The sequence below is a fragment of the Danaus plexippus genome, assembly GCF_018135715.1.
Source record: "Danaus plexippus chromosome 9 unlocalized genomic scaffold, MEX_DaPlex mxdp_26, whole genome shotgun sequence".
NCBI lineage: Eukaryota > Metazoa > Arthropoda > Insecta > Lepidoptera > Nymphalidae > Danaus > Danaus plexippus.
In genome coordinates, this window is record NW_026869848.1 from 68900 (window position 1) to 92467 (window position 23568).

At 40.3% G+C, this 23568-nt stretch overlaps 1 protein-coding gene across 1 annotated transcript; it reads left to right on the top strand.

Moving 5' to 3' along the window:
• The first annotated feature begins 202 nt into the window (after window positions 1–202).
• LOC116767457 (probable G-protein coupled receptor Mth-like 1) lies at window positions 203–4175 on the top strand. The gene is made up of 4 exons (XM_032657784.2): window positions 203–1777; window positions 1882–1960; window positions 3102–3425; window positions 3513–4175. Exons 1-4 carry the CDS (start codon window positions 781–783, stop codon window positions 3871–3873), a joined length of 1761 nt encoding a protein of 586 aa, XP_032513675.1. The 5' UTR covers window positions 203–780; the 3' UTR covers window positions 3874–4175.
• Window positions 4176–23568: the final 19393 nt, after the last annotated feature.

Here is a 23568-nt window from a genome sequence, read left to right on the forward strand (position 1 = left end):
TACATGTCTATTCAGTATTTTATGCATTCATAGAATTTACCCGTTTTGTTTTCGAGTATTTTTAATATTATTAAAACTTTTTACCTGCAAATTAAATAGATATTATCTCAAAGATAGCAACGACAAAACCGGTCTCGATTATAACAATAGTAAGTTGTAAGGAGTGAGGTACGTTAGTCATGTGCCAACAAATAGTTATAAAATACATTTAAATCGTCTCAGAACTCGAGACAAACGAGTTCTTAGTAATTATAATTACATCGTTCTGTAAGGTCGGTACTGAAGACGAGCTGAGCCTCGGACATAGTGCTCTCGTAATAGAAGTCTAAGTGCAGACATTTCGACTCGGACATTAACAGAAGAAAAAGTTGCAAGATAATGTCCCTGTTATAATATAAATATTGAGTTCAGTTCCGAGTTACTGCGAGCCATGGCCTGCGGGCTGAGGGCTGCGGGCTGCGGGCCGCGAGCTGCGAGTGCCGTCTCCCCCGTCGCACGCTCTCCTTACTCCACCAGTCAGCAATCGGCACTCAGCAGTCAGTGTCTGCCGAGCTCCCGGAGTGAGAGGTCGCGCCGTCCGTTCCACGAGGCCATACACACGTGCTTACGTTTTCGTCGGACGAATATGTTTTATTATTACAAGCCGCTAGTGAACTACAGTTTTGTTCGAGTAAAAAATCTTTGAATCGGGCAAAAATTTAATCGAGTGAATTATTAGTAATCGTAAAATGCAGTGTCTGTGGCGCGACACAGTCCGGTGAACAGTAGTGTCGGTGGAAGATGTCCGCGGCGGCGCTGCTCCTGTTCGGTTGGTGGTGGGTGACCGCGGGCGGAGTGCGGCTAGCGCCAACGGACGTGCCGCGATGCTGTCCGCCGGAGCAAGCGTTGTCTTCGGACTCTTTGAGGGCGGACCTGTTGCCGGCCGCGACCGTGAACGACGCTTGCGTGTCGGTGACCGAGGCCCGACCTTGGGCTCCGCTGGTGTACGCGCCGACTCGTAACAATTTCTTGAAACGGGGTCAGCTGCCAGCTCACTGGCGGATCGCGTATTCACGAGTACCCTCCTGCCCCGAGTTGCGAGTCCTTCCCGAACACGCCGCGCCATACGCGCTGTTGGCTAACAATGGCTCGCTCCTGATGCGAGGGGCGACGAGTGCGCTCTCTCCCGATCGTTTCTGTGCCGACGCAGTGGCTGCCCTGGTCTGCGTCGAAGACGCCGGCGGCCGAGGACCTTCCAAGTGCTGTGCCGAAGGACGGGCTTTTGATGGCTCCCGTTGCGTGGAAGATGAGACTCGAGCGGCCGAGGCTCTGCACGAATTGCGTGAGCTCGCGAACGGTAGCGCCGTCGGCGTCGGCTGGCCATCCTGTACGGAAGGCTCTACGTATGCGGTGGCAGGAATATTGAGCGGAGCGAGATTACTCGACGGCGGGACGCTTCAGTTGAACTCGGAGAGCTCCACGTTAGAAGCGGGTGCATGGTGCGCGGAAGCCGTTGCCGGGGAGACCGGCACGAGGGTGCTGGCTTGCGAGGAGGAAGCTCGCTCGGCGCGACCAGCGCAGACTGCCCGTCACGCACTTTACGGAGCGGGACTGGCCGTGGGGGCGGCCTTCTTGGCGGCCACGCTGGCGGCCGGCTTCGCGTTGCCCGCTGCCCACCACGCTCTGCACTGGCGCTGTCAGACACACTACGTAGCCGCCCTGATGCTGGGCGATGTTCTTCTGGCCGCCACCCAGCTGGCCGGAGACAGAGTGCCTCCCCCGCTGTGCCGAGCGCTCGGTGAGCTCACGCTGCTCGTACACGTTGTGATGTGAGGTTTTCATGGTTTCCGATGTTTCTAACGTGATCATTTCTCTCTGTGCATGTGGCGTGTGGCGGTCCAGCTGTGTGTATGCACTTCCTCTTCCTGTCTGCATTTTTCTGGTTGAACACTATGTGCTTTAACATTTGGTGGACGTTCCGGTAAGTTCCTGTCCCTTTAATTTTCATCTCCACTCGTTCGTTATCTTATCAAACCGGGATATTGTCGTTGTAATGTCGAGTGATTTTATATTCTTAAGTTGATTTTACTGATAGAAACTTACAGAGAATGATCGTCATTAAACTATTAATTTTAAAGTTATTATATATATTACAATGACAAAATTATTTAATTTTGATAATATTTTTTGTCGAAGACATTTATTATCGTGATCAGTATTCAGATAGCGGGCAAAATTTGTGAACTAAAATACTGTGGTACATTTAAACACGGGCACAAAGAATATATTCTATTCGCCTGTTAATGCGCTCATTTTTTAAACCATCGATTGTTTTTCATACTGTCTTTTAACAAGATTCCTTATTAAAAGGTATCATGAAGGACAACCGGATCTATAAACAAATAATGAAACACTCTTGAGAACCGTTCACCATCGTTATAAAGTAATCCATTGTATGTTATTCTCTCATTTTGATATTGTTTTCCTTAATGAGGTCGAAAATTAAACGGATTTGCTTCATCTAAAATAGTAGATTTTTCAAAATTCATCAAGACCGTTCCCTCTACGCTGCCCTGTGAGCGCGTATATTAGTCTCGTATACGATAATGAAATACGAACATATGTAATCAGTAAGTCTTCCTGGTACCATACTATTTAAAAAACAAGTAACATCTCATTTTTCTTTCTTTTTGTATTACTTTGTTTTTATCGCGTAGAGTCTCAAAGAAACTGTGGAAGACCAACTGTACAATAAGTTTAAATTAGTAAGATACATGTGACAAGTGACAACTATGAAGACGAACTCACATGGTATTAGTAATATAATGTTTATAAAAACAACACTAATTTAAAGAGTTAATGTCTCTGTATTTGTTCGCGTAGTTTCACTTTGTTTATAACAGTCATATGAACATAGCATGCTTGTAACTTGTGATGTAACAAATCATTGAACAGATGTCACCCAAGACATGAACTATTATTATAATTCCCAAATATCAAAGGTCATGATATAAAAGTTTCCATCGCAAATTCATTTTGTATTCGGGTTCGGGACAAATGTTTTCCGTTAGGTAACTCTTTGTGTATGTGCGTCCAGTGTGTATGTGTGTGTCTCTCCCCAGGGACTTCCGTCCTACATCTCTAGAGCGCGGCCAGGAGGCGTGTCGGCTCCGCGTGTACATGGTGTACGCGTGGGGAGGCCCGCTAGCCGTGTCCGGGGCCGCGGCCTTATTGGACCGGCTGCCCCCTGGCACGGCCCCCGGCCTGCTCCGTCCCCGGTTCGCAGTGCAGCGCTGCTGGTTCTACGGCGACATGGAGATCCTCGTGTACTTCTTCGGCCCGGTCGGAGTTCTGCTGCTGGTGAATCTCGCCCTCTTCATATCAACCACCCGCCAGCTCACGTGCGGTCTGTGGCGGCGCGACGAGGTCAAGTCCACATCCGAGAGGTTTGTCTCTGTGTAATATTGACATGTTCTTCTGTTCTTATATTTGGTTTTTCGTGTCTTTATACTGAGCCTCCTCGTTCCTCACAGGGCGGCGTTGGGTCGCGTGTGCGCCAAGCTGGTGGTGGTGATGGGTGTGACGTGGGGAGCGGACGTGGTGTCTTGGGCGGCGGGGGGCCCGGAGTACGTCTGGTACGCCACGGACCTACTGAATGCCCTGCAAGGTGTGTTCATCTTCCTGGTGGTCGGTTGTCAGCCTCACGCCTGGGCGGCACTGAAGCGCGCTGCCGCGGCGCTCTGTGCCCGGGCGCCGGGGGCACAGGCGCATTCGTCTTCCCACCTGCCATCTTGCGGAGAGTCCCTGACACACACGACGGCGGCCCCGGCCCCGGCCGCACCCCCGGCCTCCGCCATAGCCCCCGCCCGTGTTCCCATGGAGACCGTGTGCTGAGCGGGCATTGTATCTTTAATACACAGTATTATTTTTGTACTCTAGTTAACGACTACGTCTGTATGATGTATCCGACACACTCTGTATATATAGATGTATGTGAGCGAGGTCGAGCCCGCGCCGGAGCCCGAGCCGGAGCCCGAGCCGGAGCCTGAGCCGGCGCCCGAGCCTCTGCACTCGTGTGTACGTTGTACGTGTTTGTATATGTATGTGTTAATTTATACGATAAACTGTATTGACGAATCGTCATCGGTGAACGTCTTGCCGTTCTCTTGGCTGTTGAAATATAAATCATTATAAAATTAGTGTTTTTTATTGGTCTCTATCTTATACCATTGATCACAATATCGTGATCGCCGTCTCTTTCTTCTCTCATACTATTCTATACGTTGTCAGTGAGCGCGTCTATATCTTTCGTGCGAGTGCGCACGCCTCACCGCTTTCACCTCGACACGAGGCGAGCCGTGTACACGAACATGGCCCTGGGTATAATAAGTATAAAGTCGCTTATGTTTACGAAACGAGTTCATCAGTGGTGACGGGCGAAGGTGTGCAGGTCTAATAACAAACGTCTCGTGGCCCAGAAGGTTCGTGTCGGTTCTGTTCAGTGTTGGCGTCTCGACGTGTCTCCGCTTGTTATCGCGATGACTCAAACGAATTAGGAATTCATTTACAATTGACGACATTCCTCAAGATAACAGAAACAGACTGTTCGTTGACAATGAACAGTAAGGTGTTATGTATTGTTCCATGAGGAAAACAAACCTCCCAGAGATGTTATGGTAACGCGTCAGTTATGTATCCGTTCATGAATGACAACACACACACACACACACACACACACCCAACACACACACGCAGACATACTGAACGAGAAAATTATACTTTTGTTAAATATACATATATTAAAATTTGTTATAACTAAGAATATGAAGATGTGGGAAAGAAAAAAACAATATTAATATGAGAAGCAAAATTAAGTAAAGCGTTCGGCCACTAATGTTTTATTTTGCATTAAATAGATACGAACACTTTTGTATTTAAGTCACGGCTTTCGACAAACACCTCGTATAACTTAATTATATTAATTGTATATGCATCTTTAGTCCTTCAAATACAAGTCCCGAGGGATCCGGCGGGTAGTTTTTAACGCATCAGAATATTCCTATATGATCATTTTTGAATTCTATCAATAATATTTATATCGAGTTCCCTCAGCGTGTTTCATTAAACGTTCTGTAAGTGTGTTAAGTCTCAGGGTCTTTGCGGTTTAATGTTTATCTCTTGTATGTGTGTGTTCTCGTCCAATGAGCCGTTCTGCTTACACACACCGCTGCAGCTTCCATTCAATTGTAAATAATTGTCGTCGGTCTCACGACACCCTGACATACGTGTTCTGTCCTCGTCTTCTGAATCTTCTGTGTTCTTATCTCCCGTCTCCTCCTGCTCCTCACGCTTCCAGATGACATCATATCATCTAAGCACACCACTGTATATCACTGTGTATTGTTTTGGTCGGAAGTTTCGCCCGACATTGAGCGAGGTCGTTGTCGTCCGCTTTCTCCGTCCCCTGCCCCCCCCCCACCCCGGTCGCTCGGTACATACTTCAGCCGCCGTTCGGATGCTCCTGTCTTGTCTTCGCTCATTCCATCTATTGAGATATCTTGACACATTCTAAGCTGAGCCGAGATCACTTGTTCTGCTTCCTCCGTTATCAGTGTGTCTATAATCCTTCAATACGTTTTGTAACTTCCACTATACTTGAACAGTTTTTCAACTTGTTTGTATCAATCATCGTGTAGAGTTGACCATATCCCACGAGTGTAGGATGTTTAGTCTCTAGGAATTCCCTAACAGCTGGCCCTATCCCTGCGAGATATAGAGGCAGGTGTCGCGTGACCGGGTCAATGTGTCCCAGACGATTGACTGTGTGTGTGTGAGAGTGTGTGCGTATACACAAGACATGCAGACGCACACACACATGAAAGTTGTGCGGAATGTGGCCGTGAAGAAAACACACCTTCTCAGTAAATGTCACACGCGGTGTTTTGTGTTGATACCAGTACATATAGGAGTTGCCTGTGACGGAGACACTGACACGTTCGGGACCAATGAAATATTATTACTAAAGAGTAAAGACCAATAATATCAGGTAGTTAAATGTGAGAGTGGGTTAGGAAAACTTGTGGAGTGTGTGTGTGCGTGCGTGTTGTGTGTTTTGAACCTCCATTTCACATTACTAGAAAATTTATTTTACATCATTTTACATCCTCATATACAACCATAAGTCGCTGCCTCAAAGACATTGAATCCTTTGTGTATATCAAGAACCCATCGCTTGTGGTCAGTGTGTATTACAAATAGGTCGTCTGTAGGTGTCGACGCCACATCGCCAGAGTGCCGGCGCCTGCGCCTCGCTCGCTCTGATAACACTAATGACAGTATGATGAGTGTCATCGTTGGACCAGTTTCGTGTTTATTATTAACCGTCTTTACAAACAGTCGTCCGGAACGCTCGCGAATTCTGCGGCGAACTGTTGGACCTGAAGCAGACACCTTTCACTCTTGAGTCGCGTTTTTTCACAAGCCACAAACATTGAAGAGTTGTTCTCAATGGGCGCTCACAATCTCTCCGTCTTTTAATATTGTTTGTTTTGAAGTAGGTTTCTTACATCATTGTAGGATTATTGTATTTTAACTGAACACTTATGTCGTGTAAGTCGCCCTCCTTCTGTAACGTTAAGAGGTGATGTGATTTCTGCTTTACCTGCTCTGTGTACTCATTGTGTCTCGATGTCACCCTATGTCTCTAGTGTCCAGCGAGTCCCGGTGGGGCCGGGTCCGTTCTTTCACTAGCCTCGATCCCCTCACTCCATTCACCCGAGCTCATCATCTCACGGATTGTTAATTTTATTTGAAATATTATAATATCACGTCCATGTAGCACTTCCTCGTGAGTGAATCTTAATTTAACCATTCTCTGTGAAGGTGAAATTTCACTTTTATACCGTTGTCTATTGATTATTAAAAAATAATACTTATTATTTAACAAAGTGTGAATATACACTGTCGTCTTCGGTGGCTACGTTAATGTGACAACCCGTCTATCGGCTCTATCGTCTCCCAGCTCAGCAACCGAAAGGAAATGCATACCTCAATACAAATAATTAACTTACAGAGCTTTGTTACTCGTGATGGAACGCTAATTTAGGTTAAAAGTTCTCCAATCGATATAAATGCGTCATGAATGAGAGTAGGCTGTGGCGGATATTGTATCCGGTTGTTTGTGTGGCGACACACACACACACGCCCGCACGCACGCACGCAGCTACGGACGCGCGCACGCACTCACGCAATGTTTTGCAATCAGTTTTCTTAGTTTGTAGGTCTTTATTAGAGTATGAATGTTATGTGGAGTACATTCATAGACTTGAAATGATAAGTCAGTTAATATTAAAAGGTGAGTCAGCGAACGAACGTACAAACGAATTACCGCACGGGCGGTTTGAAAAATATAATACACTGTTGGTGTTGTCATGACGAGTGACGGTTAGTGTATGGACGTGTAGATGTTATAAACAATAACCACCGAACAAATTTGGATCAAATAACGTGTAAGCATCTGTGACCAACGACACCGCAGGAACTCGGAGAACACAGTTTGGCATAGCACTTTTAATGTGGTAAAAATATTTAAGCAGAAAATTGAAACTACGAAGACTTGTTCTATGTATTTTTTTTAAATTTTGTATGTTTTTAAAAATATATCGACGATGTTTTTATAAAGCTTACACTTTAATCAGAAGAATGACTGAACGGTGTCGGTGTGCGAGCCGAGGATGAGATGTTCCCGGGATGAGGTCATAGGGAGTGTTATATCAACAGAAGGTCCCGACGATTGATTCGCGTGGCGAGCTTGAGGTGTTAGGGGGTGGCTTCAGTGATAGCTGTCTTTGACGGAGCACTTAATTACTTCCGAAGTCAGCCTCGTGTGACTCATCGATATTAACACTACAGGTTATGGGTAGGCCCGAGTTCACTAAGGTTTACTGTATAAAATCACAGACATATTAGACCTAACAGTTATGTTTGTACGCTGCTATGGTGCAGTGCGGCCGTGACATCTGGCATGCACGTCTCCCTCCATCCGTGACCACACTCAGCATCACCACTCACGACGTCTCACGTGCGTTATGTACAGACAGTTAATAATTTCATAGGGTGTCCAATTGGCCGACTGGCCGACTGATACAGTTTAACGTATAATTTAAAATATGTGGACTTGTTTTATTCAGACTGACGTCAAAGTGTATACGGAATGTTGGATAAAAATATATATGTTTAAAGGAAAGATCGCAATTTGACGGAATGATTTCGTAACATCGTAATTAAACAGTGTGTCTGTTGAGTAACGCTGCATCCTTAATATTCTGGTATGTTGCGCGGCGTCGACCGCTCACACGCTCGCTGTTCGCGTGTGTGTCTTCATAGCGGCCACCGCGCCGATACATTCTTATTATTTTTGCGTCTCCTATAAGTCAGTCAGTCAGGTAGTATAAGTCAATCGGTGACAGTGACCTGGAATCTTTCTTAAAGTCATCGCCTGGTCGTGATGTCGTCTCTAGCTATGAAACTTTCCATTCTCGGTGGTAGAAGACTAGAAGTGAATTTGTTTTTGTATGTAAGTCAAACAGTAACAAGTCGCCGATGTTAGTAAGTACGGTCGCCGGACGGTTATCTGAGTCTCTGTTTGTTTGCGTCTCGCGTACTAGATAACGTTCCTTTTGTGTTATTACTCAGATACTCTTTTGTTTGCTCGAACGATTGCCTACTGCCGCTATACTCGGAATTATATTATTTTAGTTGGTTTTAAATAATATAATGAACATTTTATTATGTTTACGTTAAAACAGAAAACAATGGCTGATGTCGTCTCACAGAACGCTTAGCTCTATTGTATCTATCTTTACCGCCTCGTAATCAGGGATGGTAGATGAGATGTCTAGAATTCTGTGACGGACGTCGCAGATCATCAAATTATACATTGGGTGTCAAACGTCAACTGTAAAATAAATACAGTTGTTTAGTCTGTGGCTGTCGCTTCGCTTGGTTAACCTCACTGAATATTATGTAACATAATTATTACTTTAATAACATAAAAGTATTACGCGTCGGCCTCCTCGTCTATATTTATAAATATTTGTTATAAATGGGACGCACTATTTGTCTGATAAAGTCCACGGATAACGCGTGTTCTTTCTGTTTTTACATCAAACATATTAAAACGTTACACTCGAGCTCGCGAGTCCTCCTCCTGCAGACGCCGGCTCCGTCGTTATATAGAAAGAAATAAGAATTATCGCGTTACTACTGACTAATGATAAGGAACCGAGTCTCACTTACTGCATCCTATTATAATACGATTTTAAAGTGGGAGTGAATTTATCATAATTTTATAAGTGTAAGTTTTGACTCGATAATGTTTCAATCAGCATGGAAGACATCGTCTAAGTAGACAGTAATTTTAATATGTTAAAGTTTCTTGTAGTAGTTCTCGACCTATCCGAGGCCTCTTCTTTATTTTTTTTCGTAATAATGAATTCCATCACGTCCGATGTCATTATCTACCACAAAACTAAGAATCCTTATCAGACGGTTCCATTCTTTAATTTTTTTGCACTGGTTTTTTTTCAGACGCCGTTGATTACTTTTTGTCTACAGAATTCGGAAACAAAGGATCAGACATAAAATCCCGGGTTCCTCTGAAAATAATAGTTAATGAATGACTTTTAATTACTTAATGTAGCTTTTAATGAGCGAGAATAATAATTTTCGAAGTTTTACGACTCTGCACTAATGTCTTTTGACGTTGCAGTGATACAAAAGGCATTCGTTTTTGATGTTGTACCTCAGATCCCGGATGGAAGTCCGGAGTGATGAGTTTCGTAAAAGGGTTGTGAGCCAAGGCAGTACTGCAACTCTAATTCGTAATCATATTGAAAGTCTTTATCTATACGCGTTCTCTGGCGCCCCTCCTGGTCAGCAGCCGTCAGCTTTACCTGTTTACACACAACCTGAGTGTTGCTGTGATAGCAGTAGTCCAGTTCCAATGATCGTCTCTTGATCTACTCTGTTCCTATCAGAGACTATGTCATTCCTAACCGAATTTGTTTTGTTCCGTACCAGATTTTTTATTTATTATTAAGTTACATCAAATATAGCAGGAAATAGACCAGCGTCGTTTATAACTTCGTGTTTGAATATTTTCATTTTGCTCCAATTTCGTTTCCAGGTACAGCGACGCTAGTTCCACATGTTGTCGTTCCTTTAAGGAACTTGTCATAAAAACTCTGTCGGGTTGGACCCTTTATTATAATGTATTTTGTAGAGGCCGGGAACGAGTCGCCGCCACTCGCCTCACACTGCAGTACAGTAACTCGTTACGGTCCGGTTACAGTTTATTAAACATGACGTGCACCGTAAAAAATATTGTTTTATAACTCCATGTGTCTGTGAACTAGGAGGTAGGTCCTGGCATCACAATACCAAATGTCATGAGGTTAGTACCTTCAGTAGGAGCTAGTTTTTTTGATAACTCAACATAGAGAGTTTCAACGTTGTCTAACGTCTGCTGATAACGTCGGTACGATATTGTAATTTGAAGCATAACTGAATTTAAACATAATATTGCGATTAATGGTTCCCAGTGAAGGTATAAGCGAATCAACTTAAAATTTTAATCAGAGATTAAAGCTGGAAGGAGCTCGGTTAAAGGATTAAAGGAGAAGGGACGGTTCGTTTCGCTCGTGTGTCTATGGAACCAGCAGCCAGGGTGTGTGAAACATAAAGAATTAATTTAAATGTACAAAGATATTATACTATATGGCCCTACTTAAAGACCGACTAGGCCCTACTTAAAGGTGGTCACACTCGTCCCACGCTGTGTGAACACGCTGTGTTCAGTTGTCAGTGTCAACGGTCAAGCTATCTTCTAATCACGTCTTTGTTGGTACTCACTTTGTCCTTTGCCGCAAATGAACAATATGTATGTCAGTACAAATTAAGAATGATCTACAAAGGATAATTATTTAAAGCAATTGAATGTTGCTTGTCTGATATTTATATAAAAAAGTATTTTTATTATGTTCAGAAGTCAATTTTGAATAATATGAGACTAAAAGGTCACAGTGTGTGACGGTCTAGACCCCAGGTATAGACGACTCTTGGAGGACACATGGGCTAGTCCTGGACGGAGACAGCAGGCGGGGACGATGTTACTTATATGTATATTATATGAAATAAGATATTCACACGACGTTCGTAAGAAAAGTACAATTAAAGAAGTAGAAACCGTATGTATGTAGATAAGATTGTTATAATCACACCGCTATCTATTTGACTTCATTAGGCGTTAGACGAGGCAGACGTCTGGAATATTAGTTATTCAATACTTTGTTTAAATTGTAAATGATTTACTTTACTGGAATTATAAAAAAATCTATGAATTTGTACTATATGTTTGCCTCGCGGTGACTGTGAGATTGTGATCTTAGAAGATGTGTGATAGATGAAGAATGTAATGAATTGCAACAATCAAACGAATCAAAGTCAATTGAACTCTGATCCCGCCCCCCCTTCTCAGCCCTCCCCCTCCGCCCCTAACCCCCTGCGGCTGAGTGCTTTCCTCACTTCAATTCATTATTCCTATTCTATCGGAGGCGGCCGAGATAGATGCTGCATCTTAAAGTGTTTATCAATGGAACTCATTACACTTAGCGCTGGAACTAAATGTGATGAACGCTGTAAAACAAGATTTAACTTTAAGAATAAATACTACGGTTAAAAAAAGCCTGAATTTTGAAAATAACTGTACATCATAGCTTCGTTCGATCTTCGATTAACGACAGGGTGGCGACTTGTGGCCCCAACCAGCAGCAGTCGCCAGCACTGAGTGCTGAATAATGCTCATTCTGTCGAAAGATGACGTCTGTTCAGTTACATGTCAAAGATCACTTAAGTTGGATGTTTATAAAGCAATTATAGTCTCTATTCTGACAGCTTTTAGCAACATGTACTAATAAATTTGTGTTATTTAAAAAACATACATACATATTTGGTATAAACAGTTCCTTTACAACAGTTGTTGTCTGTAGAGGAAAAAAGTAGGAAACCAATAAAAGAAGCTATTTTAAATAATGTAAATGTGGATTGAGGCGTCATAATATTGAAGTGTCTCGCAGTCAGTATATAGTTCACAGTTTACATATGTAATATTAAAGACGTGTAGTGTATATAAAGTCCTATTTATATTTGTAAATAGTATACATCAAAGGACTTATATTTTATGAAGGACTCGACGAGAATACTTTATTTTATTCCAGCTCGATTAAAATATTCTAAAGATTATTCAATAAGTTAGTTAGAACGTGTTGGATATAAGTAAAAATAAACACTTCCAGAACATCGAAGCAATGTCTTTATAGGCTTTAATATAGAAAGCGCAGCAGCAAGGTCGAGTAGAGTTGAGAATTCGTCGGTTCAGTCTCGCCTTACTTCATTGTATGTAATATTAATATCAAACCTTTTCCTCTTATTTAAAACGTATGATAATTATATAAAAGCCGAATATAATGACTTAACACAGGGTGCGCACTAATGACATCCTCGTTCATATAATACATGACGTTTGGTAGCGGCGATGCAATATATTCATACTGTATGCTACTTAAAATATTGATTTACAGTTTAGCAAAAATAAACAAAAAAACGAATTATATTAATACAATGTATCATAAAAAACAGTATTGATTAGTCTGATATTATAAAATACTTAGATGAAAATACACTTCACATGAAAATCTTTTTGTAGCATGTTTTTTTTAAATTTATTCTCAAACATTTTTCCATATATTGACTACAACAACATTATATTCAGGAACTAAGGACGCGTTTTCGATACCCATGATAAAAAATATTTTAAATTATAATTTAAAAAAAAAAACAGAAAAATAATTTTACTATAAAAAATACGATGATGTTACACACAGATAGACCATCGTTTTTAAAAACACATTATTTAGTGATGTTCCGTTATTGAGAGCTGCACCGATGTTGAATTAAATGTATGTGTAGTGATCGCGCTGTAAAGAACGATGTCTTTACTACAGTCAACACATGGAGGCTAAAATTAAAATAACCCGTATCTCTTCCTCGATGTAATTCAATGCACGTTTAGAGAGTTAACAAACGAAAAAATATAAATCATCTGTATAAAGTTACCTCTAATGATACTTACTATAAGTGTCATGTGACTTACGTAAGTTCATACTTAGCACGAAGAGTCTGAACGAATCCCTCTGCACGTGATTTGTTATAGACTTGTCTTTAAGTATCAATAGACGTTTTATTAAAGTGTAACTCTTTACAACACCGTTTTTGGTTCGTTTATATTGATTTGTTTGAGGTATTCGCACCAGTTGACCCTTTCCACTCTCGTGAGTTAAATAAACCATGAAGTAAGTGTTCACTAAGCGTTTGTGATCTGAATCGATGTTGTTGTTATGTATTTTGTATAAGTCAATATGAAGGTTTAGTTTGGAGATCCTGCCTCCTATACATAACCTATCACTCTGATGTTTCCATTACGGGTTAAGGTAAGAAGACAAAATGTAAAACTCTGAATGAAATAAAGTTCATTCATTCAACACTACAACATTTTATTATAAGTAATTTAAATTTTCTTGATTCATTATAATTTTTGTTTTATCCCGTTCAGCAGTTAGTTAAGTGACGCTTTCGTAATCAAGGAAATAGTTTAAATTCTAAAGATAAACACTTTTTTGTAATATATTGAAAAGTCATTTTTATTGAGTAACGTTAAAAGAGCGAAAAACTTCCACAAATTCTATCAACCAAGCATATTAATAAATACTTTTAGTTGTATATTTTAAAAAGTTTAATATAAATAAAAAACAACGATTTTAACTTAATAAATCGGAGATCAGCCTCTTGACCTAATGCACGAGTCCACTGGATGCGGCAGGTAGTCAGCGTGACGTGGAAGTTTGCGCTTTTGAAGTTGGTACATTTAGGACGGAAGGAAACCTGTCCCGGTTTCTCTGATACAGAAAACAGCTACAATACTGACCTGCATTATTATTAGAATCGTGCCAAAAACACTTTAAAGAATTCAAGCAGCTGAGTACTTTATGTATTAGAGCGTAATTTGTGTAAAATTCTACTATAGTGGAAACAGACATTAAATTAAAGTAGAAAAAAGTTAACCCGTCAGTAAAGCAGACGAGTCATCAATAATTACGATAAAAAAAATATTTTCTTGCAAAATAAAACAGAGAAAGATTAAGTTATACCCAAACAATAAAAAGTTCTTCAAAAAGATTCAAAAAGTATCAGACTTTTTATCTGAAATAATCACAAGCACGTTTAGACGTGTAAGATAAAGATCTGATGAGCTGTGGAATAAAATGTAAGTGAACATCAGTGGCACGTCCAATAGAGCTGAGATAGCCATGACAGCGGTCGAGAAACATTACAACAGATAATATAACGATAAACAACAAAGACAACGGCTTCATAGAGAAAGATATTACACATTGGTAATTCAATGTTCAGTAAAGAATAATGTCCATTTGAGGAACTACTGTAACGATGACTATGACTGAATATCCTGTTATTAAACAAAATTATTGAAGTCGTTAAGGAAATTAATCGATTACCGTATAACTTATTTTATAAACACTTGCTGTATTTAGTGTCTCCTGATCTCATCCATCCGTCCTTAGACGGTGACGGCACCGGCGGTGTTATACTCTATGGTGCTGGTAATGGTTATCGTATTGTTATTACGTATTAATATTTTAATTTCCGTAGAGATATTATTTTTCCACAGCTACGAGTCGACCAAATTATATTCAAAATATTTTTTTGTACTTGCTCAGAGTGTGTGCTTGTTAAGAACACCTACACGTCTAGTGTTGTGAAGAATTTCTGTTCTAAGTTTCATGACTCCACAATCACATGTGATTGTTGGCGTCCAGGAGCTGAGGTGGACACATCTATCGTAGTCAAAACTGATATCCTCACATGAAGTCCCCTTGTTATTGACATACTTAACGCTAAAATAGCGTAAGAAAATCATGCTGTCTTTAATGTACACAGGGAGAGAGGAATCTGTTAATGTTCCAATTTTCAATAAAATATTTATTATTTAAAGCATTGAAATGAAAAATCTCTTAGTAGTCAAGTAGTTTTGAATGTGACGTCAAAGTTAGGTACCCTGTCCTAAGAATCAAGGAGTTTTAAGGAGTTACTGACCTTGATCGAGAAATAAAATGATATGTAAATAGTGTTGGTCGAAGTTTCATTTGTGTGCTTCTTTTCCTGATATTGGCATTTCAATTGTAACACCGGCAGCATTTAATTTATTACTCAACTTTGCAGTCCAGATACAATACAATTTTAAAGGGGTACGTTCATTATTTAGGGATGGAATTAATAAAACAACCCTTTCTGAAAGACCCCACTTCGGCATTAGCATCAGAATGGTTTATATTCACTAAAGTTATACCAGACATCATATCTACAAAATAAAATTACGAAAATGTAACGATGATCTAGAAATGTCTATAAAAATTAAAAATGTGTAAATGATGTGAGAGTGGTCACGTGTGACGATATGAATGTTAACAACCATGATATTTTTTTGAATATAAAAGGTTCAACGATCGCTGGAATGCTGACTGGGTCGTGAAAGTGATGACGTACACTCGAATTAATATGTTGCTGATGATGCTATTCGCGCAATGACACACATACATACGTTACACAACACGCGCTCCTGTCCCTGTCACACGGCACACCGCGTTACTCCACGCCCAACTCGTAAAAACTGTTATACAATATTAAATAGTAATTAATCTAACGATCTGTCGTTAGACTTGGGCGTCATAAGATGCCGTACGAAAGTATTCATTTATTTTGTGGTATTGTTTCATGATAACGGCGTAAACGAATTAAACAAATAATCATAATGAGGTGAACGCGTTAGTGCGTCGTGTTTAGTGTAATGTGACAGTATAGGTGTACAATCATCACAGCGGTTAGCGTCGCTGCATGTGTACAGATCTCATCTCCGCCGCCATGTGCCACCTCTGACGACGCGCCACACTTGCTCACTCTTGACAGACACTTAAATATCACTTTGTCTCTATGTGTCGTTAACAGCATTCTCCACATGCTCTAAGTTTATCACAATCTATTTATTGATACAAGTCACAGCCGCGAACGTCTCTATATAGTTCCCATTTAGAGGCCTGTCTCCTAATGAGGAAGTTCTCTTTTGTAACAATTATATTTCTTGTGTGAATCTGTTTTGGGATGATGACATTGTGCAAGTAATACCTCGCGATCTCCAGCGTAAGATCGTTTTCTAACACATTATAGCGCCCTCAGCCGGTGTTCACAATCTCCTGGCACCTGTTATATCGAACGGAATGAGATGCCGTCTGAGAGGTGTAAATCAGAAACCGTGATAGGTGTTGTCTGCGAACTGTGAAGGTTTATTTAACGAGGGGTCGTCGGCCGGGGCTCGTCAACGAGTTGCAACAAAAGTTATTTGTTACAAACCACAAGTTCCGCAACATAGTTCTCGTTGTTTCTAAACAGACAATTCTCGGACGACTACAAGTAGCGAATGCTTTTTCCGCCATTTTACATTTGCATCCACAACATTTCCGTTTCGAGGAAAAAATAATTATGTTTTAACTGGTCTAGCCATTAAATTTATAGGAAAAATATTTTAATATCCACCGTAGCTTTCGATTCAAAAATCATCTAAAATCATCATCATTAAAATATGGTAAGATCCAGACGGATTTTTATGTACTGCAATCTATTATCTTTCGTTGTTCTGTTCTGGAGCGTGGTTGTAAGCGATGCTACAAACGTTAAAGAATACCGTTAAATTTATTGATTTTATATTCTTATAATTTTTTTTTTAAGCAAAAAGTATGCGCTAGCGTTAAGTAGATAAAAAAACGGTTGTTGCATGAAGTAAAGCTTAGTTACTGGTACCGTTGTAGCCTGGAGGAGCAAAAAATATCGATCCTTTTAGATCGCTGAAGATCGATCAAGTGTAGTGATAAGACGTTCATCGACAGTCGACACCCAGGGACCCTCTCCATGTATCGATGTGAGGTGAGGAGTGTGGGAGGAACCTGGGCCTTATATAGGTTCGCTATGCGGAACTAGCCTCGCGCCGCTACCTACCGCGAGTACGCAAGCCCTTAACCTCTCGGCGCAACTCAAAATGGAAACCAGGAAATGCAACGACGCGTCAATGTTGCCTCCTGGATAATGACATTCCGATAAATGTGACTTGTATTAAGATTAAACTAAAGTTGCACTATAAGAGAAGAACGTAACGTTGTAGGAAAAAAATACTTTACGTACACAGAAACAATGTTACAACATATTTTACCATTTTAGAAGATTGTTATGTTTATTAAATGTCTTGAGTGTTAATGATACATTAGGATCTATTATCTAATGAGTTTTTAGCGAATTTTAAAACTTTATTAGTGTCAGTTAACAACATGTCGGTGATTCATATGATGTGGTCGGCGCGTTATCTGTGCGATGCTGGATACAACAATAGTCTCATAAATCCATCAGTGACAAGGGCGGGCGGGTCGAGGGAACTATCGGCGAGAGGTCGCGGACACACTCGGAACACATTTGATATGCAAACAACATTAACGAGCCTACGTAATGTGACGCAGAGAACATTATGAATGTAACAAACAAAGGAACCTCACATTAAGGTGCGACATACGAAACAAAAGCCACACATTACTAATACATACAATACAGTGGCCATAGAACGATCGAGCGACGAGGACCGGGGACCGCGGGTCGGACGCGGCAGCGGCTAGGACACTCGAGTCATTTGAACCCTGGATTTGGATTATAATCACATTATTAACAAATTATAAGAATTATGCAAGTGACTATTTTTGGTTTTATCTACAATTCGTTAATATCCCCTGATTAAATATTGTTAATGGACCTTCCACTAATGGAAAGTGAAATATATATTTTTTCATTGAAACTTTCATAAAAGAGGTTAAACAATAAAGTGGAAGAAGCACACATCACGAGCTCGATCATCATCATCATCATCATCATCATCCCACTATAATACTCACTATTGAGTAGACAACATCGCTAAACACTTTGCCCTCTCGGTTACAGTCCTTTGTTTCGCTATATATTAATTGACAGTCATCTGTCTTGCTTTACGTTATATATAAGGTTAGTTAGTGCGCTGGAACATAGTCCGGGGCTCGGCGAAGGAGAGCCATGCATTTACTCACTAGATTAAAACAAACCCGCCGCCTCAGATGATAATACATTCCTGGTACAAACAGCGTTTCATAGAAATGCCGCTTAATGATATTTTGAGGGAGAACCGGTTGTGAAATTGATTATGCGTGGAATGTTCCTCGGAGCGCGGGGGTCGCCATTCCGAGCAGGTAATAGTACGTACCGCTCATCAGACTAGCGAAACTAATTATCGTCGTCTCTCTATTCTGTTCATAGTAATAACCATTTCTTTTGTCGTTATTCAGTTCCTACTTCAGCCATACGATCCTCTGTTTCATGCATCTGCTTTAGAATTTATTACAATATAATCTCTTTCCAAGAGCTGAGGTTTGAGCTAGTTAGGTTCCGAGGAAAGTTCACTTTGTGAATACCATTCTCAATGAAGATTCTGAATTAGTTCGCTCATTTGTACAAGATTAAACTAAAACTATGATTAATGATTTATTTTATTTGATGTTAAAACTATAATTAAAAACTGAAGTGTCAGTACACGGTTACAGATTAAAATTCAAACAACTTTTTTATCGAAAGTACGATTGTTGAATAATGAAACAGTTATGTGGCTTAATGGGTACTTCTGAGGCCTTTCTGATAAATATGGGCTTTCATTAATGAGCGCGAGTGAAAGTACCAGCCACCTGGACACGAGTGTGTTCTCGGAGATCGTTACTTCGAGTTAACAGACGTGTAGGTGGTTTTAGAGGCAGTTTCCGCTTCAAAGTATATATGTACCTCTACTAATGAAATCTATGAAAAACTACTAACCATAATTATCTTTCATATTCTGAGCTATAATATTTTATATTAAACATACAGTTTTATTTGCTTAAGAGTATAAGAGCGGAATGTTCTGATTGTTACATTGCAGGTGATAAATAACGAAGAGATGGTGTGGAGCAGCTCTCAGCGTTAATTAAATATAATGCGACTAATTCAACAACAGGTTATTGCTGCGTCTAGAATTCGAAAGGCATGCAGTATGCTGCATGCAGCAGTCGTGCTGAGAACTGGTTATAGGTTACTTGGTAATATTCAATTATGGTGTCGGACCCAACGAAGCGGCCGTAAATGACTAATTTTCTCAGAGCATTTATATTCAGCGGCAAACAGTTTATTGTACGGGACGAATAACTTATGTATGTCTGTCTGAAGTAGCACGTATGTAATAGTGTCTGCTACAATGTGCCACTTGAGGTCCGTGCACTTCCCACTGTCCTCGAACACTCTTTGTGTGATTCTCAGAATAGGAATGGTTATTAGTTCTAAGAGCCATAAAACAGTCGAACTATTAACGGAACCCTTTATCGCCACTCGCCTTGTTGACATACATACATCGGGAGTGTTCTCTGTCACGGATCATAATTATTTTATATGGTTTCCATTAGTTTATGACGTAGTAATAGCGTGTCGAGTCGCGATGAGACGGCTCTAGTGATTGTAACGACAAACAACTGGGTTAACGATGTCCGAATCATTAATCAGTTCCGTTAATGAGACATCTGACGACACCAGGAGTGTGGGACTGAGAGGACGGCCGTCCCCGGAGAGTTCCCGGAACGGGCTCATTAAGACGGCGTCGGTTTTAGTTACAATGTGAGATAAGTATCCTTTTGTTACTAGAATACTTCTGTTCAGTTGTTTTTGTGCCCCCGACCTGTAATTCTGTTGGCAGCCAATATAAAAACTCGAATAATTCTTGTCGATGTCGTTGTTCCAAACGAGTGTAGAGTAATGATACAAAAAACTAGAGCGTAATGTATTTCGTTCTTTAAATAAAACTGTCAAGTAAACTATTTTTAGTGTCTACTGGTTTTTATCTGACGTTGATTGCATCATTATGGACGTGAAAAATACATATAAGGTCACTCCATTTGTCTCGGGGTAGTGGACTCTTGTAAATGAAAGAATTTGCAAAAAATAAAATGTCTACAAAAGACATGAAACTTGTTGTTCATAGGACAAGGCCGGGGGTCACCGGACTAACCTTGCTCGGGATACGACAAGAGATGGACTCGTTTTAATGAGCCGATATAGTTATATATAACCTTCAGCAGACTCGCAGCGGTGTTGGCGACATGTCCGAGCTTGTACATGTGTATTGCACTAAGGACTTTCATCTGCGTCTTCCACTTGCCTCTTGCTCTACATACACTGTTATTAAAGCCATTGACTCATTTTCGTTGAAATCTTTAAATATTATTTAATAAATAAAACTTTGTTTTATTGAAATATATAATATGTAAGCGGCACATGAACAGCAAATAACTTTTATGTCACCTCGTTTCCCATAATCCTGTAGATGTTCCTAACTCCGCCGTTCATTAAATTTTAATTGACTTTTAAACTGTTGTTTATTATCTAATGGATATTTGGAAAGTTAATATAGGATTTGTGATGAAATTTTGTCAATGTTTACAAATATATAACATGTACAATAATTTGTTTCGTGTTCTTTGAAAACTATGGTTTCTTTTCAATTTTGTAAATAAAATTTTAGTTTCAAAACTGAAATACTCTATCAATAACTACAGTCTAATGTCTCTGTACAGAAATAGGTTCTTAAATGTTTACCGACTTTTTTAACAATAAAAACAAACACAACCAAGAACAACCAAGACCACATTCGTTTGTTTTGCGACGTCGCTTCCTTTGACGTATCGACACAGCAATAGGAGACCACCGTCCTAGAGGTCAGTCGGCCACCACCTTTACCTTACAGCAATGACATTATTCCCTGTCGTTATTGGCTCTCCTTTAATATGTACTCGTGCTCCTGACTGGGCGGCCCATCGCCGGCAACACACTCACCGAGACTTGACGACTCGGATCAAACAATGACCTTCCTGTTTTTATAATAACAGTTGTTTATTTACCGTAACTACGATATCGTAACATGTCCCCACGCATATCAACTATCACTTCCGATGTATCCACTGCAAACTCCTAAGTTATCAAAAATAGGATTTATGAATGATGATATTTGTACAAAATTCAATGTGAAAATATTTTTTGTATGATGTATTTCTGTAAGCCATGTTGTAAGACGTATATTCCGTTTTAGGAATAAGATTGCTGATTAAAAAAAAATGTTTTATACTAAGTAATCTGAGACAGTGTGTTATAATGTTACATGTTTATGTTGTAATCATCTAAGAACATTTCAACTTTACCCCTCGTAGCACACCTGTTACACATGTATCAAACAGCATGGATCATTCTCACATTCTTCATTTAAAGCAACTTTCATTATCTACAATAGCCAATTTTAATAATCTTCTAATGAAATATCATTCCAGGTAGTGTAGCTGATTGTGGGCACATTCGACTCGCCGCTTCACAGAAGACGGTAACACGAGCCCGCTCTACGTGATCCGGAAAAATTGATAGCAACGAAAACAAACGCTTACTAAGATTACGAGAACCCAAAGGACAATTAAATCTAACTCAGCATTTATAAAAAAACAGTTTAGTTGTGATTTTGTGAAGTTATTATAAAATACTTTATACATGTTTACGTGTTAGGAAGTCAATAATTATTGCAACTACACGACCTGGAAGAAACTTGTCGGCAATCTGAAGATTCATGTTTAAAATTTAGTGGAGTACAGCGGCAGGTCGTTTGTAAATACATACAGAGATATATACTCGTATAATGAACCGAGTCCAGGAATAGTGTGCGGCGTCTCGGGTCGCGTGTTACGTCGCCTGACATGTCGCCACCACTCACCTGACTCCATCAGCACACACAGACGGACGGACTGGTTCCAGCGTGGGTTAATACTCAGTAGGATCTTACCAATAATTATAGAAATGAGATCAGACAAGAAAAACTCATAGATGGTGGTCATTAGAGTTGATGCAAAAAACATCAAAAGAGTTCTTTAAATCAGATAAAATAAACATGTGTATTAATATTACAAAGTAGTTCAATAACTTAGAAGTAACTCGAATGTACCACTGTCCAGCAGTAGTCGGCCATCTTCCGGCGCCTCGCGTGAGGACGGCGATACGAGATGTCGGTAACGAGTTCTATTCCGAGGCGCTGACACCTGCACCGCTTATAGACCTGCCACCTGGCAACTGCTAACTACAACCAATATGTCACAGCTAATTGACGCTTTACATCACATCAGAGACTAGCTCCTTCCTCTTCTTGAATATATTTTAACATTTCTCACATTATACAGTAGTTATCATATTCCGCGTTTGTTTGTTTTGTTGAATATGAAATTTTTACAGCGCTCTTGTGTCATGTCATCTGTCTGTCCGTTAGTATTTGTGTGTGTGAGGAGGAGAGGCTTCTAGAATGGTGAAGAGAAAACTCCACGTGGGTAGAGGTACACTACGTCTTTTATATGTGATGAATTCGGACTTAAACGATGCGAGGGAAATACCGACAAATAAAAGTTTAGTTCGCATAATAGAAAAAAAATATTAAAGTAATTAGTTGAAGACATAACTTCCAAGTGAAAAGCTAATAAACGGGGGATTGTCGACGGAACGTGAAAAACGTCTGGTATGGAGATCAGGGTTGATGATGTCAATGACCCTGGAATTATAGACTGTTGCGCGGGTCACCGAAAACAAATTGTTATAGTAACAGAGAGACGATCTCTGTTTAATATACTGAGTAATGAGATGTGACAGATGCTGCGACTAGACTCTTAACGAGGAATACTCGTTGCCCGCGTCGCGGCCGCTGCTACCTATGCTGTGCTGTATTTCTTTATTATATCATATAAATATCATTATATTCTCTTAATCGATAATGTTCCAGCGCACTTCGCCAACTCGTTAGAGTAATGAGCGGCTCTCATTAAAACGCGCATACGTATATTTTTTCGTGACGAATGACTTTTAATTTTCACTGAGGGCTGCGTCTTATAAATATGTTTTATGGTAAACGGCGCAGAAAAAAAACGAGTGCGGTCGAGGCGACGGGATTTTAACCTCTTTCATAAAATAAATAAATATGAAAATCGTCTGACACGCGCTGAACATGTTTCTACATCTTGTATACGTATTATATATAGTCAACTGGGAACGTCTCGGGAGACTTAATGTACTGTTTACATAAAAAAAGAATGAATTGAATCGTGAGTAGTCAATGATATGAAGTGTCATTCAGAGTGAATTCTGGGAACTTTTAGTGTATTGTAAACATATCGTAGACAGAGGACTGATCTGCGAGAGCTCCGAGCAGGGCGAAGAGAGTCAGGGGCACACACTAGTCCCTAACACCGCCTGTCGGAGGCATTAGTCTGACAGCTTGATTTAATAGATCCAGTTTGT